Below are 25,841 nucleotides of genomic sequence, written 5' to 3'. Positions count from 1 at the left end.
AGCAGCACCGCCGCACCCTTTTTCAAAGCTGCACGTGCCCCCAGTTTCATTTTATTCTTCATCTCATCCAATGCCTCAACAAGAAACTTTTTCTCTTTCTCTCAAGTGCTAAGGAATGCAAGCTCCAACAACTCATCGACACCAACACCCATCTAGGACCCTCCACCCCTGCTTGTCCCACCGTCCCCACCCCACCTTCCAATCCCAGCCCCAGCCGCGTATTCACTATACCCCCTGATCTTCCCCTCTCCGACGCTGAATGTTCAGTGCTCAGCAAAGGACTTAGTTTCATACCCTTACGCCCTCATCTCAATGAATTTCGGGCTCGGCACGATGCTGAGCTCTTCTTCCGCCGTCTTCGTCTCCGTGCTCACTTCTTTGGGCAGGAGTCCTCTCCCCGTTCAACGGATCCTTTTTCCCACCTCCAATATTCTCCCTCCACCTGGACCCCTCCCTCAGGATTCTTACCTTCTTTTGATCTTTTCATTGAGAACTGTCGGCATGACATTAGTCGTCTCAATTTCTCTGCTCCTCTCACCCATTCTAATCTGTCTCTCTCTGAATTTACTGCACTCCGTTCTCTCTGGTCCAACCCCAACATTGTCATGAAACCCGCTGACAAGGGTGGTGCTGTTGTTGTCTGGCGCACTGACCTCTACCTCGCGGAGGCTGAGCGTCAACTCGCAGACACTTCCTCCTACCTCTCCCTGGACCATGACCCCACCACTGAACATCAAGCCATTGTTTCCAGGACTGTCACTGACCTCATCTCCTCTGGAGATCTTCCTCCCACAGCTTCCAACCTGATAGTCGCCCAACCTCGGACGGCCCACTTCTACCTCCTACCCAAAATCCACAAACAGAACTGTCTCGGCAGACCGATCGTGTCAGCCTGTTCCTGCCCCATGGAACTCATTTCTCGTTATCTTGACTCCCTTCTCTCTCCCCTTGTCCAGTCCCTTCCCACCTATATCCGTGATTCCTCTGACACCTTACGTCACGTCAACAATTTCCAGTTCCCTGGCCCCAACCGCTTCCTCTTCACCATGGACGTCCAATCCCTCTACACCTCCATCCCCCACCAGGATGGTCTGAGAGCCCTTAGCTTCTTCCTTGAACAGAGGCCCGAACAATCCCCATCCACCACTACTCTCCTCCGTCTGGCTGAACTTGTTCTCACACTGAACAATTTCTCCTTTAACTCCTCTCACTTCCTCCAAATAAAAGGTGTGGCATGGGCCCCAGCTATGCCTGTCTCTTTATGGGGTATGTGGAACATTCCTTGTTCCAATCCTACTCTGGCCCCCTCCCACAAGGGTAGTGCAGTTGATGTAGTTTATATGGATTTCAGCAAAGCCTTTGACAAGGTCCCACATGGGTGACTTATAAAGAAGGCAAATGCACATGGGATAAAGGGTAATTTGATAAGGTGGATTCAAAATTGGCTTAGTTGTAAGAGACAGAGGGTGATGACAGAAGGATGCTTTAGTGACTGGAAGCCAGTGTCGTACCACAGGGATCTGTGCTCGGTCCCCTATTATTTGTCATTTATATAAACGACATAGATGACTATGTGGGGGGTAGGATTAGTAAGTTTGTCAATGACAGAAAGATTGGCTGGGTGGTTAACAGTGAGGTTGAGTGTCTTGGGCTACAGGAAGAGATAGATGGGATGGTCAAATGGGCAGATAAGTGGCAGATGGAATTTAACCCTGAAAAGTGTGAGGTGATACACTTTGGAAGGAGTTTTTTGACAAGGAAGTATTCAGTGAATGACATGACACTAGGAAGTTCTGAAGAACAAAGGGACCTTGGCATGTGTGTCCATAGATCTTTGAAGGTGCAGGGGCATGTTTGTGGGGTGGTGAAAAGGGCATATGGGACACTTGCCTTTATCAATCGAGGCATAGATTACAACAGTAGGGAGGTCATGTTGGAGTTGTATAGAACCTTGGTGAGGCTACAGCTGGAGTACTGTGTGCAGTTCTGGTCGCTACATTATAGGAAGGATGTGATTGCACTGGATGGGGTGCAGAGGAGATTCACCAAGATGTTGCCTGGGATGAAATATTTAAGTTATGAAGAGAGGCTGGATAGACTTGGGTTGTTTTTGTTGGAGCAGAGAAGACTGAGGGGAAACCTGATTGAGGTGTACAAGATTATGAAGGGCATAGACAGGGTGAATAGGGAACAGCTGTTCCCCTTAGTTTAAGGGTCAGTCACGAGGGGACATAAGTTCAAGGTGAGGGGCAGGAGGTTTAGGGGGATGAGAGGAACATCTTTTTTACCCAGAGGGTGGTGAGGGTCTGGAATGCGCTGCCTGGGAGGGTGGTGGAGGCGGGTTGCCTCACATCCTTTAAAATGTACCTGGATGAGCACTTGGCACATCAGAACATTCAAGGCTATGGGCCAAGTGCTGGTAAATGGGTTTAGGTAGGTAGATGAGATATTTCTCATGTGTCGGTGCAGACTCAGTGGGCTGAAGGGCCTCTTCTGCACTATGATTCTGTGATTCTGACTATCAATGTGGGAAACGAGAGCACAGTCCAGTAATTTAAACGCCAATACCGATTCCAGAATTTCAAGTTCAATTCTCTGTAGTCTCCTGGACCATTTATCAAAATCCATGATATATTCTTCCATGGACTGATCATCCGATTTCCTAAACCTATCAAAGGTTGCACAAGTTTTATACACTTCTAATAACTCGTCCTTTTTGTAAAGCTTAACCAAAAATTGTAACAGAAAGTTCATTCCCTTTTCATGATCCAAATTGTCCACTTTCCACTCTGAAAACACCTTACTCCTTATCTTTTGGCTGGTAATGATAATGCCAAAGCCATACCTTGCTTCTTCTGGGGTATGGAAGTAACCCAGGTCCACATCTCAACTTCAGCCTTCCATTGCTGATAAGGTTCAGGCTCAGGGAAAATTGTTGGATAGTCAAAGCTTGCGATTTTACACTGTCCTTCAGCCATTCCGTAACTTAAATTGTCAGCAACAGTACACTTCTTTTCCCCTCAGAGAATTGAGGCAAAAAGCTTCATACACAACAATCAATCAGCAAAGCTTAAATAGCATCCTCTGCTATTGCATGTTACTCACAATAAGAGGTGGAAGAATTAATCCAGGCTGGTCTTTTGGCTCAAGCTGGTTTATTTTCAAGACAGCTCCTCAGTGCCACTGACTTCCAAGTAGCTTCCGCACAAAGTGTTTCAGCTGTATCTTTTTATTCTATCTAGATGGGATAATCAATGCCCATCACCTGTTTAACTAGTAATTGTCTTTAACAAGGCGATTGCCATGTAGTGTGATTATTTATACATTGACAGACATCACTGAGGAGTAATTATTAAATAACATATCAGAATCATTTGTTTCAAACTCCTCCATCATTATCCCTGGGTATATTCTGTCCCACTGGTAGGACAGACCTACCAGAGGTGGCAGCGCGGTGGTATTTAATCAGGAGGGAGTTGCCTGAGAGTCCTCAAACATTGACTTCAGACTCCGCACAGTCTCATGGCATTCGGTGAAACATGGGTAAAGAAACCTTCTGCTGATTACTACTTACTGCCCTCCCTCAACTGATGAATCTGTACTCTTCCAGGTTATTTGGAAGAAGTACTGAGGATAGTAAGAGAACAGAATGTACTCTGAGTGGGAGGTTTCAATGTCCATCACCAAGAGTGGCTCCGTATTACCGCTACTGACTGAGCTGCCTGACTCCTGAATGACATATCAGCCTGATTGAGCCTGGAGTAGCTGGTGAGAGAACCAACAAGAGGGGAAAATCTATTTGACCGCTTCTTCATCAATGTGCCTGGGATGGGGGAAGGAAAGAAAGAAGTTGTATTTTAGTGGACTGTAACTGCTAGGCTGTGGTCCTAAAGTAGTCACCCCAACTTGGACATTTACTATTGAGCAAGTTGCTTAATGGGCTTTTTAAAATAAAAAATCTATATTCCAGTCTTTACACAATTCCAAACTGTTGGTGCGCAGACTGTACCTTCAGAACACTAGCACCAACTGTTCAATCCTGTACGTTTTGTTGTTCAGTGTAAATAATGCATTCATTTGTAACCAAAAGTAATATGCGACATAAATAGTATTGGCCATTCTATTCAAATATTGTCTGTCTGTAACTCATTACCTCTTTGTTAAAACAATAAATCACAGATGAATTTGTCCATGACAGTATCGCTAGCAGTGACTAATGCACAGTCCTTGTGGGGACAAAGATCTGTCATCAGTCTGAGGACACCCTCCACCATGTTGTGTGGCAATACCATTGTGCTAAATGGGGTAGATTCAGAATAGAGCTAGCAGCTCAAACTGGACATCTGTGAGGAAGTATTAGAGCAGAGGATATTAGGGTGAGAGAGTACCATGTGACAGGTGAGGAATTAATGCAAATTAGAGTTGGGGAGGTGATGGTATCAGGAATGGAGATGCAAAGGGTGGGGGTTGGGGGTGGGGGGGTGGGGGGGAGAAGGACAATGACTCTAGAATGGAGAAATAACTCAAGGGGCAGTTTTGGCCACAGGGTGTGATGGATCAAAAGTGTCATGGGCACATCCAAAGGGGGTGGTGAATGCAATGCCTGTGCACTCTTCACATCTTCAAGTGCTGGTCAAACCAGCCCTCCATCCATCCTATAGCTGTGTCTCGATTGGACCTTTCACATCACATTCCCTTTTTCACACCCATTCCACATTCCTGCACCCCCTCTATTACACATTTCCCATTGTGCCAAACTGTTCTCCTATCCTTGTGAAACAATGAATCCTAGAAATTCCCAAGGAGCAATACCACGTGAGATCCACTAGTCAACATTAGTAGTTAATCTGCAGTGTTTTCATCCAGTTCCTAGATGTAGCAGGACTCTACAAACAGTCGGACAGTTCATGTTTGATCAGAGACCTTGATTACAAATGGCAGGTCAGTTAATATTTAATGAAACTCTGACCCCGTCCATTGATTCAACGAGCTGAGTTCTGTTGAAGGAAACCTCATGGTCACCGTGGATAATCTGCTTTGTCTGTACATTAGAAACATTGTGCAACATATTGCCCCTATTGGAATAGACAGGTTAGACAAGCCTGATCCATCGCCTTGATGTTTGACTTTGTCATTTGAACTTCACCTGGCTCCACTCTCCAAGCTTGCCCTTGTTTACATCATTGTATTTCCTCACAGAAAGAGCAGAGCATTGAATCCGTCAAGCCTGTCCCGCTATTTGATTAGATCATGGCCGATCTGCACCTCAACTCCATTTGCCTGCCTTTGCTCCATATCCTTTGATTCTCTTGCCAAACGAAGTATTGAAAATTTTAATTTTCCCTCAACACCCACAGGACAACATTCCAGATTTCCACTATTCAGTGTGTGGAAAAAGTGCTTCCTGATTTCCCTCCTAAATGACTTAGTTCTGATTTTAAAAATATGCCCCGTAGAGAGAAGAGTTTCTCTGCATTGACCCTAATGAACCTCTTTATCATTTTAAACAACAGTGAGGGGGCGGGTAGTCTGGTCACTAACCTGTCTGTTCTGTCTGGCCAACTCCCTATTACAACTGAGGCATCAGGAATGTCCCACTTTGCGTCTTGAATGTTTCCTCCGTGGCTGGAATGGGGATATTAAATGAATTATTGGAAAGGGTTTCTCAGGATTTACGTGAAATAAAGCAGAGCAAAAGAGATTAAAAACAGAAAATGCTGGAAAAAACTCAGCAGCTCTGGTGGCGACCGTGGAGAGGGAAACAGAGCGAAGGTTTCGAGTCGGTATGACTCCTGTTCAAAGGAGATCCCAGGATTTCAGCAAGAGCGAGTCATAAAGGATTGGGAAACTTTACCCATTGACTCAGGACCCGAGCCTGTACCATCCCTTTTCACATATTTGCATTGTTAGCTAAGAAATTGATCAGATTTGGTCATCAATCTTTAAGTAGCTGTTGCTGGGAAACCGGAGTGACAATGGCGTTTTCACGCGGTGAGGATCATTGATCCGTCTGGGAGTCGGAGACAGGAGACGCGCTCACTCAACACTCGTTGCAACCCCATTCTCGCCAATCTCTGCAGCTGTTCCGTATTTAAATCCTGGATCGATAAAAAAAAGTGAGCGGGAGTTGGAAAAATGTGGGTTTAAAAAGAGCTTGTGAAATAGCCCGCTGTCTCCGTGTTGGTGTCTTCAAATTGGCAGAGTGCCGGCCAGTGAAATGCCTTTGAGTAATAAGCATGTTCTCCACTTCAAACCTTACCCTGGCTTGTGAGGTTTCTGTAAAGCCCCAATGGTGAAGGAGCCCTGTCGCAAATCTCTCTGATTTGTGATGACTGGGTTGATCTCACTACAGTTGGTGCCAATTATAGAAAGAGACAAATTGACTCCCCGGGCCCTGACCCCACTGCACAAGTGCACGTGTGTGGAGGTGGGGATGAGGAAAGTGTCAGGGCTGAATGTCATACCGTCAGCATAGTCCAACATCTTGTCAGTGGCCATTATTTAGGCTCAGGCGTCAAATGAACCCAAGCCTCTCTTCAACTCGGTGAGTCCAGCTCTGCTCAAATGGACTCGGCCAATATTAGTCTCATTATCTATCCCCATGAATATTTGCGGTTAGTTGGGATTGGCCGAATGGCAGTTTGCTCAATTGCTGACCCAGGTTCATGGCTGCCTCAGTCCTCTGCCTCATTGTCTCTTCCTGACCATTCCCAGGTATCTCAGCTCCTCCATTACTGCAGCCAGCATTCAGAACAGGGATTTCCCAGCTCCGTCATTATAACTCATCACTAAACGTCCCATGGTCATTTCAATTCTAATCATTGTGCCCTGTTTTCAAATTCCCCCCCCACCCCCCGCCAGATAAATCTGTTCATCTACAATGCCGACTGATCCTTGGGTTGGAACATGGAGACCTCACCGGCCGAAAATGCCCATTGCCGCGATGTACAACAGTCCAGGCCCCAAATACCTCTTGCGTGGACAGACAGGTCTGTATGACACAGCTTATCCCAGGATTCTGGTGCTAGTTTCCTTTCAGGTTTAGAACGAAAAGCTCAGAGCGGCGAGGAAGCGCTCGCCTCCCCCCAATCCTGGTGACCGGTGCTGCAGAGACTGTGCTCACTGTCAGAGCCAAACACACACTCCCAATATTCCGCTCAGCCTTTGGGCATGGGCAGGGCAGGAGAAACTCACTGTTAGACCACGCCTCTTAGGCTAAAAATCATCCAATCAGGCTCAGGAAGAGAAACACGACATACTGCGGATGCTGAGAGTCTGAAACCTCAGCAGCTCCGACAGCATCTGCGGGGAGAAAGACAAGAGTTAACCTTTAAGGAAAGTCGTAGGGACTCGAAACGTTAACTCGTGTCCTTCTCCCCGCAGATGCTGTCGGAGCTGCTGAGTTTCCCCCCCGGTAGTTTTAGTTTAGGCTCAGGGAGGGAAAGCTTAAATAATGACAGTCCGGCCCCGGCAAGATGGGGACCCGCGGCGGCGGCGGCAAATCCCGCCCTTCCCACTGACACCGAACACATCCCATCACAGAAAGTGCGGCGGACTTTCCGCCCTGGCTCTTAACAGAATAGCGGCGGAAATTCCGGGGGAAACAGCACAATATGAACGACCGGGGTGGGTGTGGTGTGTGTGTGTGGTGGGGGGTGTGGTGTGTGTGTGTGGGGGGGGTGTGGTCTGTGTGTGTGGGGGGGGGGTGTGGTGTGTGTGTGTGTGTGGGGGGGGGTGTGGTGTGTGTGTGTGGGGGGGGTGTGGTCTGTGTGTGTGGGGGGGGGTGTGGTGTGTGTGTGTGTGTGGGGGGGGGTGTGGTGTGTGTGTGTGGGGGGGGTGTGGTGTGTGTGTGTGTGTGGGGGGGGGGTGTGGTGTGTGTGTGTGTGTGTGGTGGGGGGTGTGATGTGTGTGTGTGGGGGGGGGTGGTGGTGTGTGTGGTGGGGGGTGTGGTGTGTGTGTGTGGGGGGGGTGTGGTGTGTGTGTGTGCGGTGGGGGGTGTGGTGTGTGGGGGTGTGGTGTGTGTGTGGGGGTGTGTGTGTGTGTGTGTGGGGGTGTGGTGTGTGTGTGGGGGTGTGTGGTGTGTGTGTGTGTGGGGGGGTGTGGTTGGTGTGTGTGTGTGTGGTGTGTGGGGGTGTGGTGTGTGTGTGTATGGGGCGGGCGGAGTGTGAGTGGGGGTGTGGTGTGTCTGTGTGTGTGTGGTGGTGTGTCTGTGTGTGGGGGTGTGGTGTGTGTGTGTGTGTGGGGGTGTGTCTGTGTGTGGGGGTGTGGTGTGTGTATGTGTGGGGGTGTGGTGTGTGTGTGGGGGTGTCTGTGTGTGTGTGGTGGTGTGTCTGTGTGTGTGTGGTGGTGTGTCTGTGTGTGTGGTGGTGTGTCTGTGTGTGTGGTGGTGTGTCTGTGTGTGGGGGTGTGGTGTGTGTGTGTGTGGGGGTGTGGTGTGTGTGTGTGTGGGGCGGAGGAGTGTGCGTGTGTGTGGGGGCGGAGGAGTGTGCGTGTGTGGGGGCGGAGGAGTGTGCGTGTGTGGGGGCGGAGGAGTGTGCGTGTGTGTGGGGGCGGAGTGTGCGTGTGTGTGGGGGCGGAGTGTGCGTGTGTGTGGGGGCGGAGTGTGCGTGTGTGTGGGGGCGGAGTGTGCGTGTGTGTGGCGGCGGAGTGTGTGTGGGGGCGGAGTGTGCGTGTGTGTGGGGGCGGAGTGTGTGTGTTGGGGGATGGAGTGTGTGTGTGGTGTGGGGGTGTTGTGTGGGTGCTGGGGGGGTGAGTGTGGGTGTGGGGCGGGTGGTAGTTTGTGGCAGGCCGCAGCATTGTTAAAATTACTGGTGCTCTGCAACCCATAATGCCCAGAGTATCATTCGTGAAGAGCCCAGGAAGATCTGATAGCAGTAGGAATGTTATAGTTTGTCACTGTTTACATATATTTCGCATTTCCTTTGGGCTAGAGGGATCCAAACGATGAAACAAAGGCAAAGTAAGAAATAGGAGCAGGAGTAGGCCACAGGGCCTATCGAGCCTACTCCACCATTCAATACGATCATGGCTGATCTTGGGCTTCAACTCCGTTTTCCCGCCTGTACCCCCCACATCCCTTAATTCCCTGAGAGACCAAAAATCTGTCTATCCCAGTTTTAAACATATTCAATGCTGGAGCATCCACACCCCTCTAAGGCAGAGAATTCCAAAGATTCACATCATGCAGTGCATTCCAAAGGTCTTGCAAAGCTGCTCCAAAGCTCCTGACATTTCCTGCTTGATCTTTTGCCAGGTTTTTGGGATCATGATGCAACAAGGAACAGGGCACCTGCTTATTCCATGGCCAAGCGTCATCCAGGGCTGAAAGATAGCGGCACACCTGCTCCAAGAACACTGCCAGAAAAGATGACTCACCATGGAAAGGACAGCGTCCCTGCCTGGACAATGGCCCATCGGCACAAGGACACTGACCCTGGTAGAACTCCAGGACCAGGTCAGTGCTGATTGGCCAAGGAATGGGCAGTGTGACACATAAGGAGTGAATTAGCAAACTGTCTGTTGTATCACTACTCCGATTCTGGCCTCCTGCACATCCCCAATTTCTCTTGCCAAACCTTTGGTGGCCAAAACTTCAGCTAGGCCCTAAGCATTGACTTACCTCCCTAAACTTCTCTACCTCTTCCCCCTCCTTTGCAATGCCCCTTAAAACCCCAATCTCTGTATATTCCTGTCCTAATATCTCCCTATGTGTCAGGAGTGGAATTTTGGTTGATAATAGCTGCTGTGAAGTGACTTGAGACAATTTACCACATGAAAGGAGTTAGTTAAATGCAAATTGCCATAGTCTGTAGTACCATGCTTTTGATTTGAAGTTGCAGGACTGTGGCTGCTTTGGGTTTCCTGGTAATTCACTGGTGTGAGCAAAAAACTTTTGTGTCTTACTTTAATGCAGCTTGTAGCAATCCTCAGTGAGAAGTTCAAGCCATGCTCCTGGACTTCAGCACTCAAACTATGGTGACGTTCAGTGTAATGACGAAGTGCTATGTTATTGATAAAATAACGTTTGATTTTTCAGATAAAATGTTGAACTCAGGGCCCCTTCTGCATGCTCACAAGGCATTGTCCAAATGGAGTGAAGAGTACACTCTGGGTGTACTGGCCAACATTCCTCCCTCAGAAATTGCCACAAAAATCTGATAATTAATCTCACTGATCTTTGTGGGATCTTGCTTTGCACAAAATAGTAGCTCTGTTTGCCAGAGACCTGTTAAGAAGCTGTAGAAATGCAAGTCGTCTTTTCTTTCCAACCTCTACAAGAATGGGTTCCTCTAATCATATGAAATGTTAATTGGGTTTAAATGGAGTACAATTAAAAATAAGAGTGAGTCAGGCAACTGTATAGTATAGATCCATGGAAAATGGCCCATTTGAGGTCATTGAAGTTGAGCTGTAAAGAGTCATTAGAGAGTTTGAGAAGCGGGTAAAGGAGTGTGAGAGAACTGAATGAAAGATTAGATTATAACATGAGTGAGATATTGTTGAAAAAAGAGACTTTTTTGTCAAAGCTTTTCATCTTACACTCATCAGGACAATTTGCAAGATACCACCAATGGGGAAACAACATATTTATACTGTATGAGAAGAGAGTGCTGATTGGTTGGAAAGTTGACTCTAACTGATAGAGGTGTTGTCATGGAGAATGCAACCAGGGCAATGTCTTGCCCAATCAAAGTTAAGCTGCCTGGTTTAAATTTCAAACAATACTTGGCAATTAACTATCAGTCACCATCAACTGGTGCATTCTCCATGGCAATGCCTCTACCAATCTGAGTCCACTTGTCAACCAATCAACGCTCTCTTCTCATACAGTAAAAAATGTTGTTTCCCCTGACATTGGTATTTTCTTGTGAATTGTCCTGATGAGTGCAAGACAAAAAGCGTTGACAAAAAATGTCTCTTTTTCAGCAATACTCAAGTTCTGTACTACCAAATGACTATGAGTGATATAAGAGAAGGACCAGCTGGGTGAAGAAATGATCGGTTAAAAATATGAATGCAGAAAAGAATCTTGGGCAGTGCTAAGAATAACTTAAATGAGTTGCAAACCTTGTAGAACAGGAATTGTTAGATTAAAAGAAACAGCTCCAACCAGTTCACCTTGTACCATTTTGATAATCACATGATACAAACATGCTAAGTAGTTGTGTGGTTAAACTGTAGGTTTAGCAGCATGCTACATAGCAAAAGCAACCGGCTTTAGAGAGAGCTACATGGTGCCACAATTGAAGCTCTGTAACCAAACCACATCCAGTGGTCAACCAAGCAGCACCTGAGAGGGGGCAGCTCCAAGAACATCCCCATCCTCTGTCATGGTGATTCGCAGTACAAGAGTCAAAGCCAAGATGTTTGACAATATTTTCAGCCCAAAGTACCGAGGGGATGATCCTACTTCAGTGTTTCTCAAGCATTTTTCCTGAAGGATCGCGTTCAAATAGATTAACAACCCCGAACCTCCCTGCTCTCCCTCCACCCACCATCTAAATTCTAATGCCCCAAATTTAAAAATGCTGCATATAAATAGTGTCTTAATACACTTTTAAGAAAACAGATATTTACTTCCAGGTATTTACTTGCAGACATAACAATCTATGTGCCGGCCTCCAATATACATTCCCCTTCTAGGTGAAACAGCTAGCCCACTCTGCATTGCATATGTGACAGCTGCACTCTGATCCCATCTCACAGCAAGCCCGCCTATGGCTGGCCCATGGACCCCAGTTTGAGAACCACTGCCCTACTCCAGCATCATAGATTCCAGTGTCCAGTCAATTGAATTCACTCATACAGCAAGTGTACAAGCAATCCTTGCCTATCACTTCATGCTTCCGAATTCATTTTACTCAGTCACAATTATGGACAACTTTATTTCTCCTTGCTGGTCTTTTTCAGCAGATCGACTCATTCAGATTTCCTAATTATCAGAAGTCATCAAGGCATCGGAAATGGAAAATTTGCAACAGGAAAATCAACATTTATCATGTAACAAACCCATAAAAAGTCATCCATTCGTAATTGTTACTTCTACACTTACCTGCAAATTATTCTTAATCTCTGGGAAACCATTATTTCCAGACTAAGAGTTTAAACCTTGATTGACTGCTGCTCAAGTACTCCCTGTGCCATTCCAACTTCTTCCACCAACAATATGTCTAAAATTCAGGTTCTGCTGCTTGCCATACCAGACACTGGGCCTTTCCCATTCACCCCTGACCCTTCCTGCACCTGGCTGTGCTCCAGAACATTGTTCCTTCCCATCCCCACCATGGTGCCTTTGCCAGCCCTCCAACTCCATTCCCGTTACCAGTGTGAGCTTCTACATCTTGAATGCCTTCAGCTTCGTTCCCTGTCCGCCTTCAGTTGGAACCGTTCACTCCCCCTCATCTCAGCTTGACATTTACTGAACCATTGGCTCCCGTTATACCTGAGCAGCTTAGCGGTACTTAAATGCTGAAACAGTACCTTCAACCCTAAAAAACATAGCAGTAGGTCTTGCACCACTCAACAACCTACAGCAATTCAAGCTCCTCACAACCCAACCTGGCTCGGCCAATCCAAATGCCTTGCTCCACATCCCATTTGCTGATCATTTATCTCCAGCTCTTGCCTTCAGCTTTCCAGCATCCGCAGTATTTTGCTTTTATCTTGGCACTTTACGCTCTGCTTCACTGCTGACCTGCACTGTGAACAAATCCATGGTTCGTCATCTAATACATGATCCAAAAATGTTTGCATATTTCCTGTTTGTTATGCCAAGGTTCCTGTCTCGCTCTTCCTCACTGGCAAATTCTCCAATCTGATTGCCTTGTACACAAATTCATTAATTTTCATGAAAAAGGAAACACTAAGATGACCCACACAGGGCAGGAATGAAAATCCTAAACAATGGGTACAAATACTATCTACAACAGAACAAGCCCATGTAAAACGATTCATTTATACTTAAATTTTTTTTACCATGTTTTACCATGTTCTCAGCCCCTAGTAAACATTTTCCTTGCGTTTCCAACTCCCATTTGCATCTCTCACCCCTGCGTCGCCAGTTCCAATCATTCTGCGCAAACTGCGCTATTGCCAGAAGCTGAATGCAAAATGTATTTGCTGTTTAAATTTACATCCCATCCGTTTCTCTGGGCGGCGTTTCCCAGCCCCGGCGCTGGCGTGCATCATCGCGGACGGGATGGAAGGTTTGGGGACCTCTAATGGGAAAACCCGCCCTCCTCTGTAGAAAATTAATTTAGACATTTTATAATTGCTTGCTGATACAGTCCTGTTCAGACGTTAAACCCAGTTGAAGATTTAAACTAACCAGACAACGGCGTGCGTGAATTCAGCTGCCCAGAATTTCCTCTCAGATTTTCCGTCTCTCTTTGCTTCAGGTCTGGGCGACAGTTGATAGATTCTTCCCTATCCTTCGAGCGTCTTTCCTTTTATAGGTATCCTATTCTGGTTCTTCTTTCACTTTCAACCTTCAACACGTACTCTCATCCTGAGTTTCGTTTTAAAAGTCACACCTAGAAATTTCCAACCAGTCTTGGGATCTTACGTTAACATTCAAAGCACAGACGTTAAGACGGGTTCGTCACTTTTTAGCTGATCTGCAGAACCAAACACGCGAAAAAAAAGGCTTTTAAATCACTGGGTTCAGCCTCAGCTGGTGTATTATGTCCCATTCTGGACCATCACATTATAGGAAGGATGTGAACATATTGGAGAGAGGGCAGAGGGTAGCATGGATGAGGAGCTGCAGTTATGGGTGAAATTTAAGGTCCTCCCCATGGCAAGTTTGGTGGCAGGGATGGCATTAATCAGGTGTGGGCAGAATGGTGGGTGGTGGCCCTGCTTGTGGCCTTCCCACCGCTGCCCCGGTTAAATCGGTGGTGAGAAGGCCCATGGCTGACCTTCCCTCCCCACCACCAACTGAGCCCCTTAAGTGGATTTCGACACTTTCTTCTTGCCTTTAAACTGCTTACCATTCTATAGATAAAAACAAAAAGCTAAAAGCTACTGCGGATGCTGGAAATCCAAAACAAAAACAGAATTACCTGGAAAAACTCAGCAGGTCTGGCAGCATCGGCGGAGAAGAAATCAGTTAACGTTTCGAGCCTTCATGGCCCTTCGGCAGAACTGAAGCATAGTTAGAAGAAGGGAGAAATATAAATTGGTTTAAGGTGGGGAGGGGGGGTGGGGAACGGTGGTGGGGGGAGAGAGAGACACATTGAGGGTGTGGTGATTGTGGAGATGAGCAGATAATCAAAAGATGTCACAGACAAAAGGGTCAAAGAGGTGTTTTGTCTGAGAAAAGTGCTAATTAAGAATGGAAGACAGGATATTCAAAGTACAGCTCTAGTGGGGGTGGGGTGGAAAGGCTAACAAGGTTTTAGTTTTAGATTTAAAAATAATGGAAATAGGTGGGGAAAGAAGAATCTATATAAATTATTGAAAAAAAAAGCGGGGGGGGGGGGGTGGAGGGGGAAGAAACGGGGTGGGGATGGGGGGAGGGGGAGTTTAAGATCTAAAGTTGTTGAATTCAATATTCAGCCCGGAAGGCTGTAAAGTGCCTAGTCGGAAGATGAGGTGCTGTTCCTCCAGTTTGCGTTGGGCTTCACTGGAACAATGCAGCAAGCCAAGGACAGACATGTGGGCAAGAGAACAGGGTGGAGTGTTAAAATGGCAAGCGACAGGGAGGTTTGGGTCTTTCTTGCGGACAGACCGCAGGTGTTCCGCAAAACGGTCGCCCAGTTTGCGTTTGGTCTCTCCAATGTAAAGGAGACCGCATTGGGAGCAACGAATGCAGTAGACTAAGTTAGGGGAAATGCAAGTGAAATGCTGCTTCACTTGAAAGGAGTGTTTGGGCCCTTGGACGGTGAGGAGAGAGGAAGTGAAGGGGCAGGTGTTGCATCTTCTGCGTGGGCATGGGGAGGTGCCATAAGTGGGGGTTGAGGAGTAGGGGGTGATGGAGGACTGGACCAGGGTGTCCCGGAGGGAACGATCCCTACGGAATGCCGTCAGGGGGGGTGAAGGGAAGATGTGTTTGGTGGTGGCATCATGCTGGAGTTGGCGGAAATGGCGGAGGATGATCCTTTGAATGCGGAGGCTGGTGGGGTGATAAGTGAGGACAAGGGGGACCCTATCATGCTTACCATTCTTGTTTATCTTGTTCTTCCCTATGAGCCTTTGATCTCGTCACAATACAATCAAGAAACAATCCAGGATGTTCCTTCTGCAACACCTCTGTTGAAGACACTTATACAGGCTGCTCACCTACCATAGGCATCACCCACATTTGCGATCCAGTTATATCATTACCCAGAATAAATTGAACCCCTGCAATGGGCAATTTTTCCACCACTCCAACTATAACTTCACCTGTCCTCCATTTGCATTGAGGCTGTCCTGTTACAAGATGACGACACTAGAATTGAAAAACCGATAGGGTGTTTTTCACGGAAACTGAATGTACAACAGAGAAGATTTTCAACATTCGAGAAAGAGACTTTGGGTTTGGTGTTAGCATTGCAGCATTTTGAAATTTATGTTGCAAACAATTTATCAGAAACAACCCTAGCAATGGTTTGTGGTCTGAAACAATAGTGAAATGGTTGCCGTGTATGTTCTGGTGAAATTTCTTGACACCAAAGATAAAGGACAGGCCTCCTTTTTCTATCTATGCAGCTGGATCGAGAGGTATCCTGGGAGCCGTGGAAGAGTGTGATGGAGATTGCAAATGTGTTGTTGATAAGCTTTCTAAAGAGGCTCAGAAAGGCAAGATTAAGTTTAAAGAAGGTTCGGAGTAAGTTAGTCTGTGGTGCACATTGACGGTGCACATCTAAATAAAAACTACCAAGGAGTTGAGGGAACAGGTCAATAAGTTGCAAAAGGAAAGTGATGGCTGGCAGGAGAACCTTGCTTTCCTACACAATCAGTTATGTTGGAAACAGGAAGCACATGATAGAGTACATTACAGAAGGGAGAAACTAGACCAAACACTGGAACAAAATATAGATGTACATATACCATACATTCATAACACCAACAAGCCATTGTTAAAGCAAGGTGTTCTTCATAAACCAAAGATACTGGGTGAAGGTATGACTTAAAGTATGGATTAAAATGTACTTGTACAGCTGTGAAAAGGCTCTGCAGTTTGTTTTCCAAAATATAATAGGGGATATAGAGGATTGGATAAGGAAAAAAAAGAAGGCTTATGGTAGATACAGAGGGCTGAAAACAGCGGAAGCCCTAGAAGACTATAGAAAGTGTAGGGGGGTACTTAAAAAAGTAATTAGGAAAGCGAAGAGGTGGCATGAAATAAACACTAGCGAGCAAGATAAAGGGAAATCCCAAGGCATTTTATAAATATATTAAAGGCAAGAGGATAACCAGGGAAAGAATAGGGCCCACTAGGGACCAAAGTGACAACCTGTGCCTGGAACCAGAGGACATAGGTGAGGTTTTGAATGATTACTTTTCATTTGTGTTCACTATGGAGAAGGACAATGTAGGTGTAGAAATTAGGGAGGGGGGGCTGTGCTATACTTGAATAAATTAGCATTGAAAGGGAGGAGGTATTAGTGGTTTTAGCAGGTTTAAAAGTGGATAAATCCCTAGGCCCAGATGAGATGTATTCCAGGCTGCTATGTGAGGCAAGAGAGAAAATTGCAGGGGCTCCGACACTAACTTTCAAATCGTCTCTGGCCACAGGAGAGGTGCCAGAGGACAGGAGGACAGCAAATGTGGTACCATTATTCAAGAAGGATAGTAGGGATAAACCAGGTCATTACAGGCCAGTGAGTCCAACATCAGTGGGAGGAAACTATTGGAAAAAAAAATCTAAGGGACAAGGATTAATCTCCACTTGGAGAGGCAGAGATTAATCAGGGATAGTCAGCATGGCTTTGTCAAGGGGGGATCATGTCTAATAAATTTGATTGAATTTTTCGAGGAGGTGACTAGTTTTGTAGATGAGGGTAGAGCAGTTGGTGTCGTCTACATGGACTTCGGCAAGGCTTCTGACAAGGTCCCACATGGAAGAATGGTCAAGGAGGTAAGAGTCCATGGGATCCAGGGTAATTTGGAAAATTGGATCCAAAATTGGCTTAGCGGCAGGAGGCAGAGGGTGATGGTCGAAGGTTGTTTTTGCGATTGGCAGCTTGTGATGAGTGGTGTAGCACAGGGATCGGTGCTGGGACCCCTGCTGTTTGTAGTGTACATTAATGATTTAGACGTGAATATAGGAGGTATGATCAGTAAGTTCGCAGATGACATGAAAATTGGTGGTGTTGTAAATAGTGAGGAGAAAAGCCTTAGATTATGGACAATATAGATGGGCTGGTAAGATGGGCAGAGCAGTAGCAAATGGAATCTAATCCTGAGAAGTATGAGGTGATGCATTTTGGGAGGACTAACATGGCAAGGGAACACACAATGAGTCGAAGGACCCTAGGAGGTACAGAGGGTCAGAGGGACCTTGGTGTACATGTCCATAGATCCCTGAAAGCAACAGCACAGGTAGAAAAGGTGGTTAAGAAGACATTTACTTGCCTTTATTAGCTGAGGCATAGAATATAAGAACAGGGAGGTTATGCTGGAGCTGTATAAAACACTAGTTAGGCCACAGCTGGAGTACTGCGTGCAGCTCTGGTCGGAAGGATGTGATTGCACTGGAGAGGGTGCAGAGGAGATTCACCGGTATGTTGCCTGGCTGGAACGTTTCAGCTATGAAGAGAGACTGGATAGGCTGGGGTTGCTTTCCTTAGAGCAGAGAAGGCTGAGGGGGGACCTGATTGAGGTATACAAAATTATGAGGGGCATAGATAAGGTAGATAGGAAGAAACTTTTCTCCTTAGTGGAGGTGTCAATAACCAGGAGGCATTAATTTAAGGTAAGGGGCAGGAGGTTCAGAGGAAGTTTATTTTCACCCAGAGGGTGGTTGGAATCTAGAACACACTACCTGAAGGGATGGTAGAGGCAGGAACCCTCAAAACATTTAAGAAGTATTTAGATTAGCACTTGAAATGCCATAGCATACAGGGCTATGGGCCAAGTGCTGGAAAATGGGATTAGAATAGATAGGTGCTTGATGGCTAGCATGGACATGATGGCCGAAGGGCCTGTTTCTGTGCTGTATAACTCTATGACTCTATGAGATGCCTACTTAAAGATTTCTTAACATTTCAATAATACAGGCAAATTAAGACTTTCCATCACTAAACTTATGTATAGCACAATTTGATATCTTAAGTTTTGTTAGTTACACAAATGTGTCAATGAGGTGAAGTCTAATGCTTACCTATGAATTTTTTAAGAGTTTTAGAGAATTTGATAGTCTGGCCACTACCAGAGACATTGGGATCATGCAGGGCAGGATACGCAAAGATCTTGAGACAGAGATCACCTTTGGTCTTTTGAGGAGATTACCTGAAAGTCAGGAAGGCTTATAGGAAGGAGCATTTGGGGTGCGATTTGCAGAACTTCACTGGGAAGAAAACAAATCAGATGAAGACCATGAAGTTGATTGGCAGGATACACGGCACGATTTGTGGGAAAGGACAGAGATTACCTCCATGTAATTGATGAAAGGGGGTTTTTCAATGCTGTCTCTGGTTTAGATATTACAGCAGGTAATGAAGTTGACTTCCTGGTTGAGATCAAAACTTGGAAAAAAAAAACACTGAATACCACATCCAACAGATTGGGAAATGTGTGAAGATAACTTACAAATGTGAAATTCCAACAGGGGATTAAAGAAGGAATTGGGACACTTGTGTGAGTGTGCAGAAGTGATTTGTTATGTGTGAACTAACATGCAGGAGTACATGGTGAAGCTGGACTGGAGAACGGGTCCCAGGCATGCTCAGCTACCTGACAACAGGAGATTCGGGCAGTCTGGGGTCTCGAACTCCTGTCATGTCTCGTTTGCCGTCTGGTAAGGAGAGTGGTAGGCTCTAGAGGTTCTTGATCTTGGCAGTGGCTTGGAGATTGTATCTGAATGTAGACATGGCTTCATGCACTTCCTCCATTGACGGATGCTGCACCACGCCTGGTCTGTCTAATTGATGTGGCAGTGATTTGTTGTAGTGACTGGTGATCGTTTCTTTCTGGGTGGACGAAAGCGGTGTTCGCCAGCTTGTCGGTGGTGTTTTTTTCTTTTTCTTCCGCCTTTTCTGGTGACTGGAAGTTCTCTGTGGTTGAGGAAGAGCAGCCTTGTGGCTGGAAGAAGAGTAGGGAGGTAGCTCACCTTTCTTAGTTGTTTGTTGAGGCTGCTACCTGGTTCCAGCTGATGCTGTGATTTCTGCACGCCATTTGGTAGTTGTTGGGGCAATGCATTGGTTGGGTCTCTACTGTCTGCACCCTGGTCACTGCTGAAGGCAGATGCTTCTCTGGGGATTGTTCCAGCTGTAGCATCCACTTCCACTGGGGGTGCTGTGGTAACCTCCTGCACGGTAGGTTGGTCTGGCTCTTGGGTAGGTTCAGATACCTGAAATGAAGAAGAGCAGACCTGCTCTGCGAGCAGAGAAGAGAGGTTACAAATAAACTCAACCTTTGAATGGCGTGTAGTAGTTGGGCCTTTGAGGTGCCTTTCAAGTTGGGTGGGGGCCATGGTTGTCTTCACATCTTCTGCCAGTTGAAAGGAGATCGAGGGCTGTGGAGGTGTCTTTCCTGAGGACTGAAAAGGACCGATTCCACACGACGTACATCAGCTCCGTAATCTTCTTGTCACCGTACCTCAGTGACTCCTGAATCATACCAATGACCAGGAGTTGGACTCCCCCTGCACCACAGAGTGGGGTATCTGTTGTTCGGGCCCAGAGGCCTTGGAGCTGCGGTTCCTCGGCCAGTAGCACTGTTACTCCGGCACCAGAATATAACTTAAAGTTGGCTAGATGGCTGTTCACTGAGATGCCTGCATTCCAGAAGGAAGAACCGCCTCATCCAATGTCTCCCAGGACAACAGGCCGTGTGTCTTCTGAATAATTGACTGCCTATCTCAGATATCTGAAGTTCCTGAACTCAAAATCTTACATTATAAAAAGCCACACCCTTGACAGATAGACAGCAATGAGTCACTCCTTTGTATTACTGACAGAGAATGAGTTACATCACTATTTATTTACCTTTCAGATGTTGGTAAGGAAAACACTAATTTTCTTAGAGCCAATCAAAAGCACATCTTTATTACCTCTCGCTGGATTTCTTGGAAACTCCTTTACAAATCCTTTCAATCTTCTGAAGACTGGCACTTTCCTACTTTAACACCCTAATGTAGTGGGATCTGTGAGCAACATCACAGAAAACCTATTTGTTCTCCTAGTGAAAATCCTAGGCTGGATTTTTAGGTCCCGCCAAGGGTGGGATTGAAGGCGGGCAGGTGATGAAAATAGTGGTGCCAGCCTGTGCTGGTTTCTCGTCACTGTTCCCATTGCTGGCAAAGTTTATCAAGATGAGGGATAGGCCGATGCCAAGAACCCACTTGATCCTACTAATGAGTCCAATAGAGAGATAATTGAGAGCTTGCGGAGGGACATATTGAGATTTAGTTGGGGGTGCACAGGCTGCATGCTGGGCAGAGCACAGGAAGGCAGCCATTGAAAGTGGGAGCACGACTCTCAGATTTTGGGTCTGGTGTCGATGGGGAGCAACATCCTTTCCAGGAAAGGCAGAGTCCTGAGCACAGGAGGGCAATGGAGAGGGATCAGCAGCAGGAAGGCAAAGGATGCCATACCCTCAGCATAGGATCTACCACCGAAGATGGAGCTACTTGGACATTTCGGAGAACCAGGGCCGCAGGAGGCTACAACTCTCCAGGCAAATGGTCACAGATTTATGCCCCTGATGTGGAAGACTGATGAGACCCTCAAGCCCCATGCTGAGCCCAGCCACCTCCCTGTGCAGCCAGAGCACCTCCACGTTCTGCATCTTCCTCCTCTTCCTCCTCCTCCTCTAATGAGCTATGTTGGTCCAGCACATCACTGTTTCAAGGTTCACACCTCTCTGGAGGGCCATGTTATGGAGAGCACAGCAGACCACCACAAGGAGCAAGTGTAATGTAGGGCACCTACTGATTGATTCAGGCACTGGAACCACATTTTTAGTGCCCTGATGGCCTGTTCAGCACTGGTACTAGTGAGCAGGTGGCTGCAGTTGTATCACCTCTGTGCCTACTTCTTGGGTTCTCATAGAGGGGTGGTTACGTGGTAATGCGAGCTCACTCTTAAGTTTTAAGAGTAAATTGGATAGATACATGGATGGGAGAGGTCTGGAGGGTTATGGACTGGGTGCAGATCAATGGGATTAGCGGAATAATATTTCAGCACAGACTAGAAGGGCCGAATGGCCTGTTTTCTGTGCTGTAGTGTTCTATGGTTCTATAGCCATCTCTCCAAGGGGTATCCATTGTCCTGTAGAATCCATCCATAGAGATTGCGGGAGGACCAGTGGGGGAGGTGTTGGAGTTGGAATGAAGAACCATGGAACCCTGCATTGCTGGAGGATGGAGAAGTCATGGTGGTTGACAGGAAAGTGAGTGCACACATCAGGAAGCTCTTGTTGTGGTTCAGATATTGAGAGAGTGGAAGCCCTTCCTGTTGTTGAATCCCACTGGCCATTCACTCAGTGCCTTGATGGCCACATGGGTGCAATAGATGATGTCCTGTACCTGAAGGAATTCAGTGATGGAAACAAAACCCACCGCCCTGCAAACTCACATCTGCCTGAAATTGTATGCACTGCCCTGCTTGTAGGTAGGGCACTGCGAGATGCAATGGGGTGCAGCCATTTGTGAAATGCCACCAAGGTCCGCAGCTGATCCTTGCAAGGGGCCAGAGGTGAAGGGGTTCAAGTTCACAGTGACTCTGATGGCTACCGATAGAGCATGGAGAGCAGCTCGAGGACCTCGTCAGAACGTTGTCAACATCAGGGATCGTCTGACCTATGCACGTTTCAGCGTTGAGCCCCTCTGACCCAGGAGGAAGGGCATGGTCTAGAACTTACTCTGCCTGTGCTAACACTTCCAGTGAAGATGCAACCTTGAACAGATCCTCTTACCGTCAATGAAGGATGCAGATCTGTGCAGAGGTTTTACTATCCCCATTCAAGGAGCCGTGCTCCCCTTCATTGCTTCACCTCTCCTTTTTTATCTTGCCATTAATAAAATGAGGCTCACATGTCTGGTTTCATGTGTCAATGTTTACTTGGTGTTCAAAAAGAGGAAAATCGTAGGAAAGTCTCAGGTGAAATATAGCACAGTGACCCACTCAGTGCCTTACCTGACGCAGCAGAGTTCTCGGCCACTTCTACGCGGTGCTCCCCTTGAGGCCTCAGAGGAGGTAGAGGCAGCCTGCTCACACGTCTCTGCCTGTGGCACGTGGCGGTTGTCCTCGTCACGGAGGTACCAGTGAGGGCACCTCCTGAGGTTTCTGCACCTGTGTCGATGCAAGGGCAGCCTCCATCGCTGGGCCCTGCTGCAGAGGGGCCAAGTAGGCCAATGATGATGATGGTGCCACATGAGGGGCAACACCCTCATCCTCCTCCGTGACAGCCTCAACCTGTGAATGGCGTTGTGGATGGCTGGAGGGGAGCACCAGCTGGGCACAACTGGCGTTCTCACCAGACTCCCTGTGCTATCAGTGCCACTGACTGGTCCATGCTGCTTTATATGGTATGGGTCCCCTGAACATCAGTGTGCAATTCCTCCATGCAGTCCAAGTTCTGTCATATATGGCCCTCCATGAGGTTGATCACTTCCTCAATGATGGAGCTCATGTGTTCCAAACCCTGAGCCATGTTGCACATGAGCTGCATGGTCTCCTCCTTTCTTAGCCCATTCTCACGTATCACCTCAGGGAACTCCAGCACATGGGAGCACATCTGTTGCTGGCGACCCAAGTAGAGCCTCCTTTCCTGTAACTCCCGAGGACTTGCATCTATGTCCAGCTGAGCGTGGCTGTGGCAGTCTTCCCTCTCCCTCCATCACCTCCTGCACACTTGTGACATTACCCAGTGCCACCTTATCTAATGGCACACAAGGATCCAGCTAGCTGACTGTATCAGTGCTGGTGGTGCGTGCACTTATAAGGTGTGACTCACCTTTGGGAAGAGCAGTTGGAGAGACAGACCTGCAGGAGATACACAGAGCGGAGAGAAAATAAATACAGCCTGTGGCGCGCGGCCTACATCACTCACCTGTGGGAAGAGCAGTCGGTGAGGTGGACCCGTCAGCTGCTCAGAACCGACTCATGCTGAGCTCGAAAGGAGAGGGAAAAACAAACAATTGTGACATCACAGGAAAGAATCAATTTGATTGGTTGAAGAAGAAGCTAGCTGTTTGGTGAGTATCCGGTCAGTGTCTAGTAAATGTTTAAGGTTTATTCTATTCCCAAGGTTTAGAATAAAGTAGGAACTGTACTTTTTAGTAAGGTTTATTAAGTGGGATTTAAAAGTTTAAGTGATTTAAAACTTTAAGGTTAAGGATGCCCGTCCTGTGTTATGTGGGGAGTCGTGAACATTTCTTGGGACCCAGACGAGCCCAGGTGCAGGGAGTGTCACCGGCTGCACAAGCTTGAGCAGCGGCTGGAGTCATCGAGGTGCATCCGTGAGATAGAGAACTACGTGGATAGCACATTCAGAGAGGTGGTCACACCGCAAGTTAGGGGTAACCAGGCAGTCCAGGAGAAACAGGCAGGTAGTGCAGGAGTCCCCAGAGGTCCCACCCTCTAACCATTTCTCCATTCTGCATATCGGTAAGGGCAATGGATCCTTGGAGGAGCGTAGCAAGAGCCAAGCCCGTGGCACCACGGGTGGCCCAGCTGTACAGGGGGGGAGGAAGAAGAGTGGAAGGGCAGTACTGATAGGGGATTCTTTAGTTAGGGGAACAGACAGGCGTTTCTGCGGCTATCAACGTGACTCCGGGATGGTTTGTTGCCTCCCTGGTGCTTGGGTCAAGGACATTACAGAATGGCTGCAGGACATTCTTGTGGGGGAGGGCAAACAGCCAGAGATCGAGGTCCACATTGGTACTAACAACATAGGTAGGAACAGAGATGTGGTCCTGCAATTGGAATTCATGGAGCTAGGTAGAAAATTAGCAAGCAGGACCTCTAAAGTAGTAATCTCCGGATTACTCCCAGTGCCACGTGCAAGTGAGTACAGAAATAGCAAGATAAGACAGATGAACACATGGCTGGAAAGATGGTGCAGGAGGGAGGGCTTTAGATTCCTGGGACACTGGGACTGGCTCTGGTGGAGATGGGTTGCATCTGGACAGAGCTGGGACTGAGTTCCTTGCGGGTCGTTTTGCTGGTGCTGTTGGGGCGGTTTTAAACTAACTCAGGAGGGGTGTGTGAACCAGGAGAGAATATTAGAAAGTAATACCAGGGTGCACGGAACACTGGGAGGGGCAGATAGCGCTAAAATAGAGAATAGTAAGTTAATAGATGGAGTCGAAGTAAGGGAGCAAGTAATGAAGTCTAATTCAGGGTTACACTGCAAGTTTGTGAATGCACGGAGTATAGTTAATAAAATTGGAGAGTTACAGGCACAGATTGCCTTGTGGGATTGTGATGTTGTGGCGATGACAGAGACCTGGTTTAAGGAAGGGCAGATCTAGGTGTTAAACATTCCTGGTTACAAAGCGTTCAGAAAAGATAGGAAAGGGAAAAAAGGAGGAGGGGTAGCATTTTTGGTTAAGGAAAGTATTGCAGTACTGGAGAAAGAGGATGTGTCAGAGGATTCGGGGACAGATTTGATTTGGCTAGAGCTAAGGAATAAGAAGGGTGCAATTACATTGCTCGGTGTAATGTACAGACCACCAGCTAGTGGGAAGGATATAGAGGAACAAATCTTCAAGGAAATTACAGAGAAGTGTAAACATTGTAGGGTAGTTATAATGGGGGACTTTAATTACCCGTATATAGACTGGGAAAAGTGGCAGTGTAAGGGGCAGTGAGGGACAAGCATTCCTAGATTGTGTTTAGGAGAATTTCCTACAGCAGTATGTGTCCAGTTCAACAAGGAAGGAGGCACTGCTGGACCTGGTTCTTGGGAATGAGGCGGGGCAAGTAGATCAAATGACAGTAGGGGAACATTTAGGGGACAGTAATCATTGTATCATAAGGTTTAGGATGACGGTGGAAAAGGATATTAGTCAATCCAGAGTAAGAATAATCAACTGGCAGAGAGCGGACTTCAATGCGGCAAGAACGGAGCTGGACCAGATAGACTGGAACTGAAGGTTGGCGGGAAAAACAGTAGCTGAACAATGGGCTACCTTCAAAGAGGAGATGGTTTGGACACAGTCAAGGAATGTTCCCTCAAAAGGGAAGAGTAGGACAAACAAATCCAGAGCTCCCTGGATGACAAAGGAGATAGAAATTGAGTTAAAGAAAAAAAAGTTTCCCCACGGCAGGTGTCAGGCAGCAAATACAACTGAGAATCAAGCTGAATATAGGTTCAGAAGAGATATAAAAAGCAAGCACAAGGAGCAAAGAGGGATTATGAAAAAAGACTGGTAGCTAACAAAAAAGGAAATCCCAAAGTATTCTATAAGCACATCAATAGTAAAAAGGGGGGGGTGGGGGGATGGTAAAAGGAGGAGTAAGGCTGATTAGGAACCAAAAAGGGGATTTACACATAGAGGCAAGAGGCATGGCTGAGAGGTTAAATGAATACTTTGCATCTGTCTTTACCTACAAGGTAGATGCTGCCCAGGCCATGGTGACAGAGGAGGAAACTCAGTCACTAGAAGGGTTTAAAATTGATAAGGAGGAAATATTGGATAAACTGTCGGCACTTAAAGTTGATAAGGCACCGGGAGCAGGTGAGAT

The 25,841-nt window shown here is 47.0% G+C and overlaps 2 protein-coding genes across 7 annotated transcripts in view; one reads left to right on the top strand and one right to left on the bottom strand.

The window, feature by feature from the left end:
* tymp (thymidine phosphorylase) overlaps positions 1–13,440 on the bottom strand; it is a 67,352-nt gene extending 53,912 nt beyond the window's left edge. Inside the window, exon 1 of one of the 6 annotated variants that reach the window (XM_078553143.1) lies at positions 13,328–13,440. The gene's annotated coding sequence lies outside the window, so the exon portion shown is untranslated. Of the gene's footprint in view, positions 1–6,919; positions 7,087–12,558; positions 12,704–13,047; positions 13,152–13,327 lie in introns of those variants that run through there. The other 5 variants (XM_078553146.1, XM_078553151.1, XM_078553147.1 and 2 more) reach the window with 5 other exon arrangements.
* cimap1b (ciliary microtubule associated protein 1B) overlaps positions 6,868–25,841 on the top strand; it is a 34,077-nt gene continuing 15,103 nt past the window's right edge. Inside the window, exons 1-2 of the mRNA XM_078553999.1 lie at positions 6,868–6,989; positions 9,254–9,454. Coding sequence (XP_078410125.1) covers positions 6,881–6,989; positions 9,254–9,454 — 310 coding nt within the window. The 5' untranslated portion in view covers positions 6,868–6,880. The remainder of the gene's footprint in view (positions 6,990–9,253; positions 9,455–25,841) is intronic.

The sequence above is a fragment of the Cetorhinus maximus genome, chromosome 12 (genome assembly GCF_964194155.1).
Source record: "Cetorhinus maximus chromosome 12, sCetMax3.hap1.1, whole genome shotgun sequence".
Lineage (NCBI taxonomy): Eukaryota > Metazoa > Chordata > Chondrichthyes > Lamniformes > Cetorhinidae > Cetorhinus > Cetorhinus maximus.
This window is presented reverse-complemented; position numbering and strand designations above follow the sequence as displayed.